Source organism: Pogonomyrmex barbatus, unplaced genomic scaffold, assembly GCF_055798465.1.
Source record: "Pogonomyrmex barbatus isolate J1 unplaced genomic scaffold, ASM5579846v1 scaffold4, whole genome shotgun sequence".
NCBI lineage: Eukaryota > Metazoa > Arthropoda > Insecta > Hymenoptera > Formicidae > Pogonomyrmex > Pogonomyrmex barbatus.
In genome coordinates, this window is record NW_028297138.1 from 5,642,337 (window position 1) to 5,660,507 (window position 18,171).

The following is an 18,171-nucleotide window of genomic DNA, read 5'->3' on the forward strand; positions in this document are numbered from 1 at the left end:
GCGCGAGTCGGGAGTCGGGAGTCGGGAGTCGGGAGTCGGGAGTCGGGAGTCGGGTCTCGGGTCTCCGTCTCCCTCTCTCACTCGGCTGAATCAGGGTCGAACTTCGCGTACAAGCTGAGCGAACCGCAAGGCATGGATTCGCACTCGCGTTACCAGAGGCCTCGCGTTAACCTCGGAAACGGTAGTCTCGACTTTTTTAAATTGAGACACTATCAATTTGCAGCTGACTTTTATCTCGGAAAAGAAAGAGACTTTCGATATAGCGATTTGAAAGCTGCAACAAATGATTAACTCCGGCACTGCACCCACAAATCTCGCTCACTATCAATCTATTTCTCTTTTGTTCGCAGTCTATCAAACGCTCTAGCCTCGCCCACGCTCTTTCTCCTCTCGAAGAATAGATATATTCGCAACGCTCTGTAAAAAAAAAAAAAAACTGCTAACTGTACTCGAGTTTGAGACCGAACCAAAGTGTTTCTTCGAGGAACTGATGCTTTTTTTTTTAAATCAAATGGAGCGAAATAAAAGCAGGTATTTAAAGTTTTGGATTTTTAAAACTTTAATCATTTTCACTGGCTAAAATGATACTCGTCAAATGTTAATGTCAAATGTTTTTTAACCATTTGAGTAGTTAAGGTTCTCGTTTAGTTAACGATATTACAACCAAAGGAAAAGGAAAATAAAACTTTAAAGAAAAAAGAATGAAAAGCATATTATGTAAAAAGAATAAATATCCTTGATAAAGAAAATAGAAGAAATATGGAATAACTAAAAAACTAGACTTCTCAAAAAATAAAAAAATTACAAGGAAATGATACGAATTAGAAAATTAGTTTTGAACTCAAAAACTTTTACAAGTAACTTAGAGTTAAGTCCTTATTAAATGGTAACAATATGAATGGATGGCGTTTCTCGTTTTTCTATAAAAAATTAATAAAATTATTCAAAATCAAATCAATCTTACGAGGAATTCTTTATGTTCATTCTCAAAATTCTATTGTGATTGCGATAATAGAATGCAAGTAATTCTATTCGATAATAGAATAACAAGTAAAAAATCATAATTCAAATCCCATGGATAAATTTTTGTTTCTACTGATTTTCAAAATTTTTTTCAATACATTTATTTTTATTGTTGTAAATATGTTGAAAACTTGATTTTGAATAATTTTATTAATTTTTTATAGAAAACCGAAGCGCTCTGCACTTCTACTATTTTACCTAATTAATAAGGACACTCTAAGGTGCTTGTAAATATTTTTTTGTGGTCCAAACTGATTTTCTAATTCATGCCAGTTGATAAACATACTGATAATAAAAATAAAAGATTTCATTATTTCAAAATATGCAAGAAATAAAAAAAATGAGAATGAAGAAGCATCTCAACTAAACTGGCTAAAATCAACGAGAACCAGGGGAATTTCCTAGTTCTAATTCGGTCTTCGACGAGCAAATCTCACGCACTCGGATATCGCCCATAATCTAGACTGAACGGCGACCCGGAATGAACTGGTTTTTATATATCAAGGTGTATGTGAGCATCACGGTCGACTGCTATTCCAACGTATCGTTATCGGCGAAACCGAACGAAGTTCGACGAAGGAACGCGAGAACCATAGCACGTGCTCATTTACTTTCGCGTCTGAAGAATGTGCGGGGGAAGAAGGGAGAGGGAGACTTTCAACCTTTGACTATTTTCGCGACTGATTCAGATATCTTCGTATTTACGCAACAAAAAGATCGCATAGATTATCCCACTTATGAGCCATTGCGGGCATATCACTACTATCAAAATCGTCCATCGTGTTATATAAAGGAATAGATGTGTAGTGACAACTTAATCGTAAATTAGATTCACGGAAAAATTGGTATATAAATATATATATATAATCGTGCAATTAATCGCAAAAAACATACTATGGCTTTTAATGTAACTGTTACGACGTTGTAATTTTCAAATTTATTTGAAACATGATTATAATAAAAGTATAAATATAAAAAATATTTCACATCTCATTTTCCAATCTTAGATTAAAATTTGATAAATTATTTTTATAAGTAAAATTTTATTTTTAATTTGTTTCAAAGAAATAACATCTCTTTTTTATAAATATTTTATCTATATATTTCACGTTTACGTTTCAGTTATTCTAAACGGATCGTGAATCAAAGATACACGACAAAAACTGCAATGATTCTCAAGCAGATTTTAATGTGATCTTGTTCGAACAAGAATGAAAGTCGATCGAAGATGGGAGCAACAACTTTTGTGAATCTTGTGAATAAAACTGCATTCTAACTGCATTCCTGCGAAGAGCGTTTTAAAAACAGCTCTTGCTAACAATGTATTAGCGTTGCGTTCTCAATAGACGCTCTCAAATCGCTTTTAACAAATTTTAAAGGCATTGAGTTCATTATCGGTAAGAATTAAGCTGCTAGAAAAAGTACTTGACCATTTCTAAGGGAAAAGATACGTCACGAAAACAGCAAATAACAGCAATTAGGATTTTCTAGAATTGCACTTCCGGGAGATTAATTACATGCTATCTATCAATCAAAAAACCTTATACGTACCGTAATCTTCAACTTCTTTCCGCTGCGTCCTCAACCTTGATGCTATGCACACGCAAGCAGGTGCAACAATGCGCAGGAGCAGCGAAAACAAATTTCCCTCACACTACAATTTGATTTGATTTCTATTAAATATAAAGTACGCTTGATTATTATCGTACAATGCAGTTCCGGGATTATTTCTACACAAGAACACGTAGTACTTGAAACTTGACTTTCGGCACGCGGCCGAAAATCACATGCACTTTGTTCCGCTCGCGGAATCGACTAACGCACAACACATCAAGCTAATTTACCGAAAGTCTCACAAGAGAAAGCGAGATTCTCTAAAATAATCTATCCTCGATATAAAAAAGATTTCACTTCCAACTTCGATTATTTTCGATATTTTCCGTTGAATATTCCTTTTTTTTGAGCGTAACGAGTGATGTACTGAGAATTGATTGCGGGGAAATGATGTACAGCGATGTGTCAGAGCGAGATCGCGAAAAAATGTAAAGAAATCCACAAACGTATGAAATAAAATTCATAAAAGATAGCGCACGAATGTTATGATGACACGACACGCGCGAATTGTAAAGAGATGTCGACGCGTCGATGTTCGATCGTGGACTAACGCACTAGAACGTCAATCGCCTTTTAAGTGCGTTATAATCGCCAGCGACGTGCTCGTCGGCAATTATCACGTGATGGCGAATATTTCTTACTTCGACGATCGAAGTTGCGCGGCGACCAATCTCTGACGTAGTAGATCCGTCGCAGGAACGCGTCGTTAACGTTGTTATATTATGTACCCGCGTTAGTCTTAATGAGAAAAAGTAGATTAGCTGTGCTCGAAGTTTCATTGGCAATCGCTATTACAATTAACGCCACGTGTTTTAGGCACACCGAGAGAGCGAGTGGAGAGAATTGATTCTTTTGTATCCGATTTTTGATTTTTTAAATTGATTTTATAATTTCGATTAATCCAGTGAATTGATTCTCGAACAATTCTCGAAACGATCGATCCTATAAAAATATAAAATATAAGTATAATCACTAGACGCATTGATTATTTTTTCGTTTATGTGTATAGCATTTATACAAATTTATTTTCCCAAATAAGAAGGGAGGATGTGCGTCACGACCCGACCACGAATCAGTCGTGAAAACTCGTAATTATTTTGCGAAAAAATATCACCTCAGCCAGGAATCGAACCTGGATCTCCTGCTTACCAGGCAGGCATCTTATCCCTTCGACTACCGAGGCATGTGATGATATTTATCGCAAATAACGTGTTTAGAATAATACATCAACAATACAATGATACATATATATATACGTATATTACAATATACATATACACATGTATTCTCTCAAATCTCCACGACCGGTACTCCAGAGAGATGATGGTCCTATTTTACTGAATAGGCTTTAAGCGATACATTATCTTCGATACTGTTTTAAAAGTATTCTCGTTTACGATACATTTCATATAAAACTTTCGTTTACGTTTAAGTTAAGAAAATCGCAATAATAATGTATATAAAATATGCAATATTATATGCAAAATATATATATATATATATATATATATATATATATGTATGTATGTATATGTATATATATATATATAATGTGTGTATGTATATATATATATATATATATATATATATATGTATTTTTTTATATAAAAATATGGGAACGATCAAATAATTTGGGGGTATATTTTAAGAAAAGAAATGTTACAAAAGAAATTGTAGGATTTTAAAAGGTTTATTTACTGATCTTATCAATTTGACCTTGAATGTTGCCGAGATCATAGAAAAAGCAACTCTGTATTTTTTAATCTGAGAACCTGGAAACCCTCATTTTTTATTATACCATATATTCTTATAGCTTGCCTCGAGAGCTTTTCAAGACAGTATGATAAAGTATATTTTTAATAAATACTTTATAAGTTATGAGGCTTGAATTTGATATCAAGTAAAATATAAAATGTCTCATAAACTATTCATTTTTTAGCAAATATATCTTAATATTTTTATGCACAGAATAATGAGATTAATCGATTGGTGTAAAGAAAATATAAAGTTGTCGCTTAAAAAAATGAGATTCGCAATATAAAATGTTTTTTTGAAAAACAATTATATATTTTCTTTACACCAATTGATTCATCTCATTATTCTGTGCATAAAAGTATTAAAACATAGTTGCCGAAAAATAAATAGTTTACGAGATATTTTATACTTTATGTCAAATTGCATATCAAATTTAAGCCTATAATTCAAAAAATATTTGCTAAAAAAATACTTTATCATATTGTTTTTGAAAGTTCTCGAAGCAAGCTGCAAGAATATGTAATCAAAAGTGGAGGTTTCCATTTAAAGAAACAAAATTGATTTCTATTATATATGAACTTGGTAACGTTACCCAAGGTCAAACTGATAAAATCAGTAAATCGACATTTTGAAAACAATTACAATCCTACAATTTCAACTGTAACATTTTTTTCTAAAAATTCCTTAATGAGTTATTTAATCGTTCCCATACTTTTGAAGGACCCTATATATTTATTGAAAATAAACAGTAAATATATTAAGTTATGTTTAGTTATTGATGTTTTGTATTTACAAAACGTGTTTTGTATTTTACAAAAATTTGCAGTTATAAAAAATTGTGTAATTATCTCAAATAATACTTAATATTTTGTAAAATGAGATAAAAAATCGATTTTTAATAAATCGATTCTTTGACAATAAATTTTTTGATAGATCGATTTTTAAATATTCGACCTAAACTGTTCCAAAAAATCGATTCTTTTGAAAAAACTGCTCATTCCTAATACATCATCCGATTCTTTGATGCTTGATTTTCATATTCCGCGATCAAATTATTACAGAAACGTCAATCAAGCACGACATTGACACGAGATACTGGTTCTTTCACGCACAACGCGGGAATGATAAGCGAACGATGAAATGTTAAGAATTGTTATAAATATCATTTCGATTTTTATTCTTACTTAACCCTAATCTTTCTTTTTACTCAAAATATCAGTCATGAAATTCTCGGCATCGTCATGGGATATTATCATTTATTATCATTTATGTTACATGATAGTAATGTAATAACGAAGATCAAAACATTGGACACGGCTGTTTTGAACTTCGTCGCTATACGTGACTTGATTATGGGAAGGTCGAGCAGCCGAATCAGGTGTACATATTGTTACACAACGTTCACACGTTCATTTTTAAGAAAATGCACGCAACCGTAGAGGAATCTGCTCGCATAGCATGTCACGCGACACGTGTCCGCGGCGTGAATGCCCCGCACACGCACGTGTCTGATATGCAGGTATTGCTTACGGATTTATCGTAAAACTGTCGACTATAAAAACATCGATTATGACACGCTAAATCCGATCTGACACGAGCGACTCGCGTGCGTTTTCTGGCATTTCTTTGAACAGAAGATATAAAAAAAATCGCGCGCGGATTTAGAGAAAAATTATACAATAAAATTTTAAGATAAATTTCAAGATAAATTTCAAGATAAATTTTAAAGAAATAATAACAGTTAAAATTTCTTTTTAGCGTCTGTTATTTCTATAAAACATTACACTATTTGGAAATCATTGACGATAAAAATTCACAACAATCGATATTTAATATCTAAGATAATAAGTTAGATGATTAATTTTCTTACGTTTCTTGTATTTCCCACAATTGAATTCAATCGCTCTTTTAGCTGCAATTTTTCCGATTATTCATTCGGAGAGATATTCCTATTTTGAATGAATCTTTCGATGATTCAAGTAACCTGCGGGCGGATAGAAACTCGGCAAGAGGAAGATGACTTTGAGAAACGCGTAAAATACCGTGGGTGTGTTCCAGACTGTCGTTTGGAATCGCCATTGGAAAATTTTCCTCTTACAAATGTCCTATAATTAAACGGTCAGGTCATTGGAAAATTACTTCGTCTCTTATTCGAGTTCGTCGACAAGGCACCAATATTCTACATGATGATTATACGCATATATATGCATAAAGTTCAGCCGAGCGTGATTAATTTTATCAATTACACTTGAATCGGCAGACGGTAGGATAATGAACCATTACATCAGTCCTGTCCTTTTTACAAACAATTTGTCGAATATTTATTTAATTAAACAATGTACGCTTATGATGAAACATTAATAATACAAATAAGTATATGTGCGTGTGCGTGTGCGTGTGTGTGTGTGTGCGTGTGCGTGTATTTTGCGAATATTAGTTTTTGATAATTAATTGAAGAAGAATTTAATTGTAAATTAATATAATTTTATTAATTGATAAGTGATTTATAATGTGTACAAATTGCCCGTCATTCTCATGAATTTATGAGTGAGAGAAGTCGTAACATAGTAAATATATTGGAAAATGTATTTAGATAAAATTTTATTGGGGGAAGATTGATTATTTTAAATATTGAAAAATTTTAAGAGATTAAATTTTTATTCTAAATTTAAGAATTAATTATTTTGAGGGTTAGTTTATAAATTATAAATAAATAAAATTATATGTGTGTGTGCGTGTGTATGTGTGTGTGTGTGTGTGTGTGTGTGTGTGTGTGTGTGTGTGTGTGTGTGTGTGTGAAGACCAAGTTCAATAAAAAAAAAGATAATATAAACATTGTTCAGTCAGATAAAATTTTTAATATCTATTAACTTTTTTATTTTTAACTCCGCATTTTATATGAAAAAAATTGGCTTTGGTCAAATTGGCTGAAATTGAAATATGTTTTAATTTATATGGTACTGATTAAAAATTTCCTATGAAAAAGTCCAAAAATCAATAGTATAAAAAATGTGATCATTTGAAGAGTGTTATTGGAATTTAATCCATTAAAGCCTATGCTTAGATTAGCAAGATTAGCCAAAAAATAGCTATTGAAAACAGAACTGGAGCAAACATTTCTGATATTTGCAAAAGCACATCAATTATAATTGTTATAACCAAATTATTAAAAATTGACCGTAGGGAAAAACTAATTAAGTCAATCGATTGTATGGAAAAAGTTACTAAAGAGACATATATCTTTTTTTTAAATTATTTTTTGTTTATGCAAAAAAATAATAAACGGTATTTATTATTTATTTATTAAAATTCGTTTCTGCCCAGACGATCAAGGATAGCTAAAAATAACTATTAAAAATAAAACTGTCGCATACGAGCGAAGTCGTGCACGACTTAAGAAAGAGAAAATTACAAGATAACGCTCACGGTTCGATCGCACACATGACGCACACTCACATACAAAGGTAGTCTGAAAAGTTTTGAGCCTTAACATGAAGATGACGTTACTCGTCAAAACCATTCTAGTACTACAATAGTATATGCTTTGAAAGACTTTTGTGAAAATTTCAGCCATTTTGGACTCAGTTGTTGTTTGACAGTCGTTTGTGTCAGTCGATGTCAATGTTTTTGTAAAAATGGAAAAAAATTGAATATCGTGTCGTGATTAAATTCTTACATTTAAAAGGCAATACGCCTGCGCAAATTAAAATCGAGTTAGACGCTGTTTACGGGAACTCTGCCCCATCATTTGTCACCGTAAAAAGATAGGCAGCTGAAAAACGTGGTCGTAAACCAGCTTGGCTGATGATGAGCGTTCGGGACGGCCAAAAACTATGACCACCGCTGATAACATCGAAAATTCACCAAATGGTACTGGATGACCGTCGAATCAAGGTTAGAGAGATAGCAGAGGCTATGGGCATATCGAAAGAACGCGTTTGTCATATATTGACTGAAGAAATTGGATATGTGCAAGTTATCCGCGCGTTGGGTGCCGCGCTTGCTCACTTTGGACCAAAAACGAATTCGAATGAACATTTCCAAGGCCCTGTTGGAGCGGTTCAAGCGAAACGAGTCAGATTTTTTGCGTCGATTCATAACTGTAGATGAAACTTGGATCCACCACTACACTCCAGAGACAAAAAAACAGTCAAAACAGTAGATTGCAAAGAGTAAACCTGCTGCGAAAAAGGTGAAGACGGTTCCATCAGCTGGGAAGGTAATGGCGACTATTTTTTGGGATAGTCACGGAATTGTGTGTATCGACTATCTTGAAAAAGGTAAAACAATAACGGGAGCGTATTACGCATCATTACTTGAAGGCAGAAATTGCAAAAAAACGGCCGCATTTGAAGAAGAAGAAAGTGCTGTTCCATCAAGACAACGTACCTGCTTACACTTCGGCAGTCGCCATGGCCAAAATTCACGAACTGCACTTCGAATTGGTTGACCACCCACCGTATTCATCAAATCTGGCCCCAGCGACTTTTTCCTGTTTCCTAAGCTTCGCTTGAAGGACAGAGATTTTCATCGAACGAGGAGGTCATCGCATATATAAACGCCTATTTTGCGGAGACGCCAACTATTTGGAGGGATTAAAGAGGTTAGAGTATCGATGGGAAAAGTGTATCGACTTAAAAGGAGATTATGTTGAAAAATAAAACTATATTTGACCGAAAAAATACTTGTTTCTATGTTAGGCTCAAAACTTTTCAGACTATCCTCGTATATACCTACACATCATACACACATGTGCGAAACTGTATGGCATTATTCGTGTCATCCGCGCCGACTGACGATTTTAAAGAACGTTGCCGTTCACACACGGAAGCAATCCGCGGCTCGAAGGATCAGATCAATGGGATCGCCGACCAATGTGCGCGGCGTCTGTTATCTCGCTTTCGATTCGAACACGTGTTGTTTGTCCCAGTTCTTTCAGCGAAGCCGAACCAATCATATAAAATTTGGGAACAAGGGAGTCGAAATATCGGGCGCGAGGATATCGGCAGTCAGTCGATCTACGACGGATTTAAATCAGGAGATCAGACGTTTCAGTTGTATAATACAATACTATTCACAACTCCTTGCGTGCAGTATGCGTCGACAACCGCGCACAAGGCTAAGACCTCGAAGCTTCGTCGCGGATCCGTGAGTGTGAGCACCGACTCAGAGTGATACGTCCTAGCATTGTCGAGTGCCGAAACAGGGCATCAATCCTAGATTACGAAGTGCCGATTCAGAGCGACGCATACCCTCTTATTCGGGGGCTCGAGCTATGCTTGATGCAATTTCTCCTGTCATGCTCCAGGAGGATTATTTGTATATTTGCCAATGGCGTTGGAGGGTGTCGCCATTGTAGTCCGACCTGCATCCATCGAGAGAATAGGACCATCATCTCTCTGGAGTACCGGTCGTGGAGATTCGAAAGAATACATGTATATATGTATCATTGTATTGTTGACATGTTATTCTAAATATGTTATTTGCAATAAATATCATCACATGCCTCGGTAGTCGAAGGGATAAGATATCTGCCCGATAAGCAGGAGATCCAGGTTCGATTCCTGGCTGAGGTGGTATTTTTTCGCAAAATAATTACGAGTTTTCACGATTGGTTCGTGATCGGGCCCCGTCGTGATACACACCCTCCCTTCTCATTTGAGCCAGCTCCCAGGCGTCGTCGGACACTATCGCATATCGCATAACAACAATAGCGCGTTGTGTGGTAATCAAATTGTTAAGTTTTAACGAACAATAAACAGTTTACATACGAAAATACAGCGTGTGCAACCAATCATTGTTGTCCACATAACAAAGACCGAAGCATAAAAAACATTTCTGAAGTAAAACACACATCACAAAAATCAATTTTGCAACTAATTGTTATAAAAAAATAATTTTTTACAAAGTTATAAAGTTATGAAAAAATAATTTTTTAAGCAAAGAACAATTTAAGAGAGAATTATATATTTCTTTAGTGATTTTTCCCGTAAAATTGATTGATCAACTTTTTTCTACAATCAATTTTTAATAATTTAATAATTATAAATTATAATACAATTAGTTGCAAAATTGATTTTTGCAATGTGGTTTTTATGTCAGAAATATCTTTTTATCTTCAGTCCTGTTTCCAATAATTATTTTTTGGCTATCACTGCCGGTCTAGGCATGGGTTTTAATGATCGTATCTTTTGTATTGTTGATTTTCGGATTTTTCGTCAGAGGAAACTTTTGATTAGTACATCTAAACTAAAAAATATTTTAATTTCAGCCAATTTGATCGAAGCCACTTTTTTCATATAAAATGTGCGAGGTTCATTTATTATATAAATTCAAGAAATATTTAAGTTACATCGTTTTATTCATGATTTTTTAAACATTCCTTCCAAGAAAAATCTTGATTGAAATAATATCCTATCCCTAAATAAAAGATATGTAATAACATTACCTATTTTCTGTTAATGATTTTTTTAATTTCTTATTTCTCAATTATTTTTTGATAAGATAATAATGACTTTGCATAGTTTCATATTCTATATAGTTTCAATTAATTTTTTATAAAAACAAAAATATTGCATGCGTTGAAAAATATTGCATGCACGTGCATTTTGAGATCTCACATATATCGATTATGCGCTCTTTTATCTGTTGAATCGCCGCTGTCGAGAGTTGAATTGTATCTTGTCTCCGATATTAAAATTTTTCTATCGAACATGAATAAAGTTTTCGATAATCTATAAGTGAGTGAATCTCTGCGAGTTTAAAATTTCACGTTTCCTTAAAACTTAATGATTAAGAAACACAACATACGTTTTTATTACAATCTGTTGTATATCATAATTGTGGATCTATTCCAAAAATTAGATCGTTCAAAATTTTATTACACAATTTTTCCTCATCAAATAATTATGCAAAGAACAGATAAGTTTAGCTGATTATACCGATTTACCTGGCACCTAATTTTATAAAAAATAAACATGCTTAATATAATTCGTATGTTTGTATCTTATTTGTATCAACTTTTGTTTCATTTATATTTCAAATTGTAAAAAAATATAAGTGAATAGAAAAAACATAATCCAATTATAAGATGTTTAAATTTTGTTTATACCATTTAAAAGATAATCGTTTTATCTATTTATATCAGCAAAAAATTCGGAAGCACAGTACTTCTCAGTTTTAGCTCTTTCTATAAATTAGGAAATAAGCTATTCTATAAGATATATTAAAAAATCAATGATTTGATATTTTTAATTTAAAATTTTTTTTTTATTTTAAAATGTTTCATGATGGTATAACTAATAACTATTATCTATTTATAAAGGTAACCACAATATAAAATGAATTTATTTTAAATTATTCATTTTTTTATTTGTTACACTTATTTGTTACATTGATTTGTTTAATTTTAAATTATTTATATTTTATTAATTAATTCAAATAATTCGAGTTATAAAATATTTCTTGGCTTGATTTCTTTATAAATTAAAATACATTTCATAAATGCATAATTTATATTTTTATCTATTTTAATTCAAAATGAATAAATTTGTATCTTACAACTAATTTAATTCAAATTGTGTAATATTTCTTTTTGTATCAATTTAAAATTTTTTGTTTACTTTGAAATAAGAAAAAATATTTTATAAAGATCGATGTTCAGTAGCTTGTAAAATAGTTTAGTTCCCTATAGAATTACACTAAAACTGAAAAATGCTAAAAATGTATATCCAAAAAAAAAATCTTAAAATAAATATATTTACGTTTATAATATGATGTTCGAAATATCAATCAAATAGTTTTAAAGAAGTTAAAGTTTTGGGGTATAAACGGATACAAATAATTATCTTTGACATAAACAAAATAATGTAAACAAAATTTAAAGAGCTAATTGAATACTGACTATTTTTCTATATATATTCTATATTCTATATATATTCCTGTATCTTTTTATTCTTTGAGATATAAAGAGCGGTACAAACAGATACGAAGTACAAAGGAAGTACAAACAAATTGTATGAAGCATTTTTATTTTTTTATAAAGTTGTGTTCATATCGATACTGATTACATAATAAAAAATAACAATAGAAAAATACTGCTCGATAACGATCAAAACATTTACCTGGATTTAATGAGATGATACCGATCGAGCTTCTCACTGATTGGCTCGCGACGATAGTGCTTTTGATGAAATTGATGACTCTGATTAGTGCGCTGCCCGCTGCAACTCAGGCAACGGCGAGCTCCTTGCCAAACAACCAGCATCACTGTAAAATATAATAATAAATATAATCTATTACGTAAAAATTAAAAAATATTTAAATGTAATGTGCATGATAGAAAGAGGTATACACGCAAAAGATAAAACAGATTTAATCAGATTTTAATCAGAAAATAGCCGCCATGATGATAAATAATGGTAATTGAAATAATGGTAATTGAAATTTAAAAAATAACAATTGTAACGTAAAATGTATAAAAATAAACAATCAATGAAATTTATGAAAAATTTTGCAAATATTAGATCAATGTTCATCTGATTGATTTGGTAAAAAAATTTTAACTAGACGCCTATTATGCATCTATTCGGAAACCGATTTTATTCTGTATATTTATACTTTAACTTTTTACAATTAAAATCTCTTTAATTGATGTTCTAAACAATATAAACATAAGAAATATATTCTTTTTAAAGTTCTTCTTAAATTTCAATAATTTTTTCCTAACATTATATAACATTAAATACAATCAACACATCTCTAAGCCAATTTCATTTATATTTTGACAAGATTTATAATAATTGTACAGACATAGATGGAAATGCAATCGAAAACTCGTGATTCCGAGCTGAATCATAAATAATGATGGTTGGAAAAAAAGAGAAATGAATAAGAAAATAAGAAATTTCCATTCTAACGCACTGTTTTCTATTTTCTTTTTATTATCATAAACTTGATGTTTTATTTTCAAAAAATTTGTGCCGATAGTCGGTTCTCGATACGAATATCTCAAGCTTATCGTCACACAATAATCTACATTCTGGATGCAATAAATCGGAATTGCAATACGTTCATGTACGTATACTATTGATATGCTCTTCGAAGCGACCTTTGGTCTGGCGTTTACGCCATGCACGTGATTTGCAAATTCACGAATGGGAAGTGCAATCCGTGCGACATTGACTCGCATGAGTCAGTGTCTGGATGCGATATCTTATCTTTAATTTTATTAGTACCACGAGGGAGCAACGGTCTTTATCAGTCGAATTACATGAGTATGAGGCAAAAATCACGCGAACAATCTATAAGCGAGCAAAAAATCTAAAAGCGTGAGAGAGAAGGCTAAAAAAAGCTTAGGCAAAGATTTTGCAACAAAATATAATTCTTTTCCAAATTCAAATTTCAATTAAATTTCAAACAATTTTTCTGGCACATTTTTTTGATTCATACGGATTATGAGTATCGTTACGTTTCAATCAGCAAAACTGGATAAACATGAGAAGTCACTTGATGTTTAATCTGGATATATTCGACTTGTAAAACCCGTTAGTTCCGTTAGATGACTCAGTTACGACAAATTTATTAAAAAGCTTAGTTTCTATCTTAGAAATTGTCAATAATTTCATTCTATTTAATTATCAAGGTCAATTCTGCTATTCGCAAAGGAGCTTACGCAAGAAAAAAAGAAATTAATTGATATAATTTTCGTCACGCTTATTCTCTCAGTCCTTTATCTCTGGTATAACTAACTGAATAATCCGCTATAATTGAATTGTCTTCTAAATTAAAAAAAAAAATTGGAATGCATTCTTTTCATATAAGTATTTATAAGACAATTATATTTTATTTAAAGTCTCCAGTAATTTTGCAACCACTCAACGCGTTTGAAAAATTTTTCGTACGCTAAATGAAATAATACACCTAAGAATTTGTCATCGCACGCTGAATGCGGTATTTTTTTTACCAGTTTAAAATAAACTCTGAATGCTTGCCTTGTGCAACCGATTATGTTTATTCTGTCACTCGACAATATCGAATTGGAGATTTATGCTCACAAATTTCAGCTGTCGAGAAATTGGTCAACTCCCATTGGTCAAAGTATCAATCATGTAACTTTTTCTCTACAGCAAAAAATGTAAAAATTTTCATTAGTTTTACTATTGAAGATAATGGAAAAAATTTTCATTTTTTATGTTTCTATCGTAGGGAAAAAATTACATGATCGGTATTCTGCTCGAAAAATTTCCGTACGACATCACAGACACGCGAAAATATATATCGTAATGCGGCAAAAAATATGCCTCGAACGCCGCGCCGGCGCTCTATCGATTGCTGGATGAAGATTAGCCGGCGTGAGCTAGATTAGCGACATTTCTAAACTTTCTCGAAAATTGTGAGGTCTCTGTTTCGTCCTTTCCTTTCGTTCCTCTCCTTTATCTCCTTTTTTACTTTCCTGTTTTTACCACCAACTCCAAATATTTTATATCAAACAAAAGAAGCACAAGGAAGTTCTCAGTGATATACCTGTGACTCTTCAAACGCAAGAGACCATGCATATCGAATGATTGAAATCAAACTCTGATTAAGTCACTTGCCGGCTGATTTTGTTGTAGATTTGCCCGTGGTAAAATTTTTAGCTATGTAATTAGCTTTAATCTAATCTTTCTTTTCATTATTTTTTTTTGTTAAACAAGAAATTAATAATTCTATCCGCGTTATTCGTCGAATAATTATAATTTAATTGAAATAATCTTCAATCTGTATTTTCTGGCAAATTTGACGAATCCAATTTATTATCTTTATAATTATACTTGGTGATTTTAGTTTTATAAAAAGAGGATAAGAAGCGAAGGCGTGTGCCACGACGAGGCCCGAGTACGAACAGTCGTAGAAATCCGCAATTGTTTTGTGAAAAATATCATCTCAGCCAGGAATCGAACCTGAATCTCCTGTTTACCGAGCAGACATCTTATCCTTTCGATTACAGAGGCATGTGATGATATTTATCGCAAATAACGTGTTTAGAAAACGTCACAATTCAATGATACACACATATATCATATACTACATATACTACATATATATGTATATATCTCGAGAAATTTCGTATTGATTGTTTACGTTATGAAAAATCTACGAGTTTGAAGGAAAAAGAAAATAAATGGTTTTTTTTTTCTAATTGATACATTAATGTATACTTATTATACATAAAAAGATAAATATACGTTTGAAGTTTGTTGAAAGTGAGAAAAAAAATTTTAGTGCAGTCCAGTACAACGATAAATAAAAACAGGCTTTATCAATATAAATACGATTCGCTCCAACTTCAGACTGACATTTGCGAAAAATGTTACGCGAAATTTAAACACGTATGCGTGCTCGCGCGCGCGTGCACGCGCCGAGTTCCTTGCTTGCTCTCTCTCTCTCTCTCTCTCTCTCTCTCTCTCTCTCTCTCTCTCTCTCTCTCTCTCTCTCTCTCTCTCTCTCTCTCTTTTTACTTCTTTTGTACTATCTACTACGAAACATACGATATACGCAACATACATACGTACATACCTTGAAAACGTCAAGCTCACGCTATGGCGTCCACGAGTGCCGTTCTACGTTCCGTTCTCGAAAGCGGCCAGGTCTATCACTTCGCTATTTCACGAAACACTGTCGCCGCACAAGGAGACAGCTATCGTTCGCGCTATCGATTCGTCCGCGATTTGCTCGCGACGGTGACCAGAGCGCGTGAGTTCACTCGACGAAAGGACCGAGAAACCGGCGTCGAGTAAACGAGCGAGCGCGCGAACGAGCGATGAACGGACGGATGAACGATCGCACGGCAACGGTTATCACGCACTCGCCCGCTCGAAGCGCGACACGACGGCAAACGACCCGAACCGCGCGGCGGACGGCTGCGGACTGATAGCCGCGACGCGCGTTGCCGCGCAAATATGAAGCCGCGCGCGGCCGACCGCGTCGAGACGGAAGCATGGCGAGCGCGATGCGCAGCGTCTCGAGGGATGTTAGGACAGTTCCTTGTTTGTAAGACGTGTACGTGTCTAACGACATGCCTAACTAAAAGATCCCAGACGGTACCAAGTACCGGTTTAAACCGAATTATAAGACATATGTCTTTAGATATTTTTCATAACGATATTTTTAAGACGTCTTTTTATGTCTCGATTTTGAATTTTGTATCATCTCAGATGTTTTAAAAATATCTTTAATCTTTTCATTTTTATATTTTTAAGGTAAACAAAAAAAAGATTAACTCTCGAGTTAATTTACTTTTTATCTTTTTCCAGTTTTACAAATTAGATGTTAACATTGGTAGAACTAGAAATAAGATATTTTTAAAATATGACGTCTTTAAAATGTCTTGGAACGTCACAATGTTCTCTGGAATATGTAACATATAATATTTTTCTTGCATTTTCTCGCAAGATACTAAAAAAGAAATTTGATGATTGATACTTGGCAAAGTTTAACGATGTCTGCGAAGATATGTCCATGAAGATCGAAATAAAATATTGGAAAGACGAATATCTCAAGAAAAGTAAAGCAATATTTTGAAAGATTCAGTAAAGGAGAAAAATATTTTAAAATTTAACTGTCAAAATATTGATAAATTTTTTTTGGGTTAGATCGAATTGATGAACGATAAAATTTTGAAAATAAACAAATTATATATCAATATTGCTCCTTTGTTTTTGAAAAAAATCTTATACTGAGTGATATAAAATTAAATCAATTTTTACTTCTATACATATTGAAGATGATTCAGTTTAAGGCTCTTGACTAGTTACTGCGTCATATTGAATTGATGTCATAAGTGAGAAAAAATATTGAGATTTCTTGCGTGTCATTTGCAAATAAAGAGATATTTGGATAAAACAACACTTGAAATCACTTTAAAACATTTGTGAAAGTGGGTGGTAACAGGAATGAATAGCAGGAATTTTATTGCAACTTCTGACTACAATAAAAGAAGGAATAGGCATGAAAAATAACATGTTAAAAATGACAATTTTTATTGCACATTATTATATGCTCACTTGTGCGGATGATTTATTTCGTATTCATCAAACTCGTAAAAATAGATAACATCTAAAGTTACCTTTGACTTTTACATGTAAAAGCATATTTTTCATTTCTTTCAACAGATGTCAAACTGTGTTTTCTGCCTGAATAAGCTTCATTTCACATACCTTTTACTATTGCTACTTATTGATTATTAGGAAGGGAAAGGATAGTAACCATCTATTTTCATAAATGTTTTAAAGCCATCTCAAATATTGTTTTAGTCAAACATCTTTTTATTTGCAAATAACATGCAATAAATTTCACTGTTATTTGTCGTTTATGACGTTACAATTATGGCCGCAGCGATTAGTCAAAAGCTTTAAATGCATGAATTGGACGATTTCAATATGTATTCTTATGTATGTGAGTGAATGAGTGAGTGTGTATGTGTGTGTGTGTGTGTGTGTGTGTGTGTAATATTCACGATTAAGAAAGTTACTTTAAAAATTCCTTACCGTTTCTATTACTCATTAAAAAAGTAATTTATTATCATACTGAAAAAGTTAATAGATTGTTATAATTTCTGTTGCTTTCTCATCAAATTTTGAGAATCTTTTCTTAAAACTTATTTGTATTCAGATCACATATAGAATATACATATCATTTTACGTATGCAAAGTAATGGTTATATTCATTACCATTATCCAAAAATGTAATGCGTAATGTTATATTATTACTATTATTAATAAAAAAAATATATCGTCATTA

At 32.6% G+C, this 18,171-nt stretch overlaps 1 protein-coding gene, 1 long non-coding RNA gene and 2 other non-coding genes across 9 annotated transcripts in view; 2 read left to right on the forward strand and 2 right to left on the reverse strand.

Moving 5' to 3' along the window:
- Positions 1 to 16,289, reverse strand: part of LOC105422688 (trehalase) — a 57,849-nt gene extending 41,560 nt beyond the window's left edge. For 2 of the 6 annotated variants that reach the window (XM_089081205.1, XM_089081209.1), the window contains exons 1-2: positions 15,949 to 16,288; positions 12,516 to 12,660 (exon numbers count right to left, since the gene is read on the reverse strand). In XM_089081205.1, the coding sequence (XP_088937331.1) occupies positions 12,516 to 12,658 (143 nt within the window). In that variant the 5' untranslated portion in view covers positions 12,659 to 12,660; positions 15,949 to 16,288. Of the gene's footprint in view, positions 1 to 2,574; positions 3,182 to 12,515; positions 12,661 to 15,948 lie in introns of those variants that run through there. The other 4 variants (XM_089081212.1, XM_025217227.2, XM_089081208.1 and 1 more) reach the window with 3 other exon arrangements.
- Positions 42 to 2,064, forward strand: LOC148935758 (uncharacterized). The gene is made up of 3 exons (XR_016140236.1): positions 42 to 181; positions 351 to 531; positions 1,353 to 2,064. It is a non-coding gene; the product is annotated as an uncharacterized LOC148935758 (long non-coding RNA).
- On the reverse strand, positions 3,749 to 3,820 carry TRNAT-GGU (transfer RNA threonine (anticodon GGU)). The gene has a single exon. It is a non-coding gene; the product is annotated as a tRNA-Thr (tRNA).
- On the forward strand, positions 9,897 to 9,968 carry TRNAI-GAU (transfer RNA isoleucine (anticodon GAU)). Its single transcript has one exon. It is a non-coding gene; the product is annotated as a tRNA-Ile (tRNA).
- Positions 16,290 to 18,171: the final 1,882 nt, after the last annotated feature.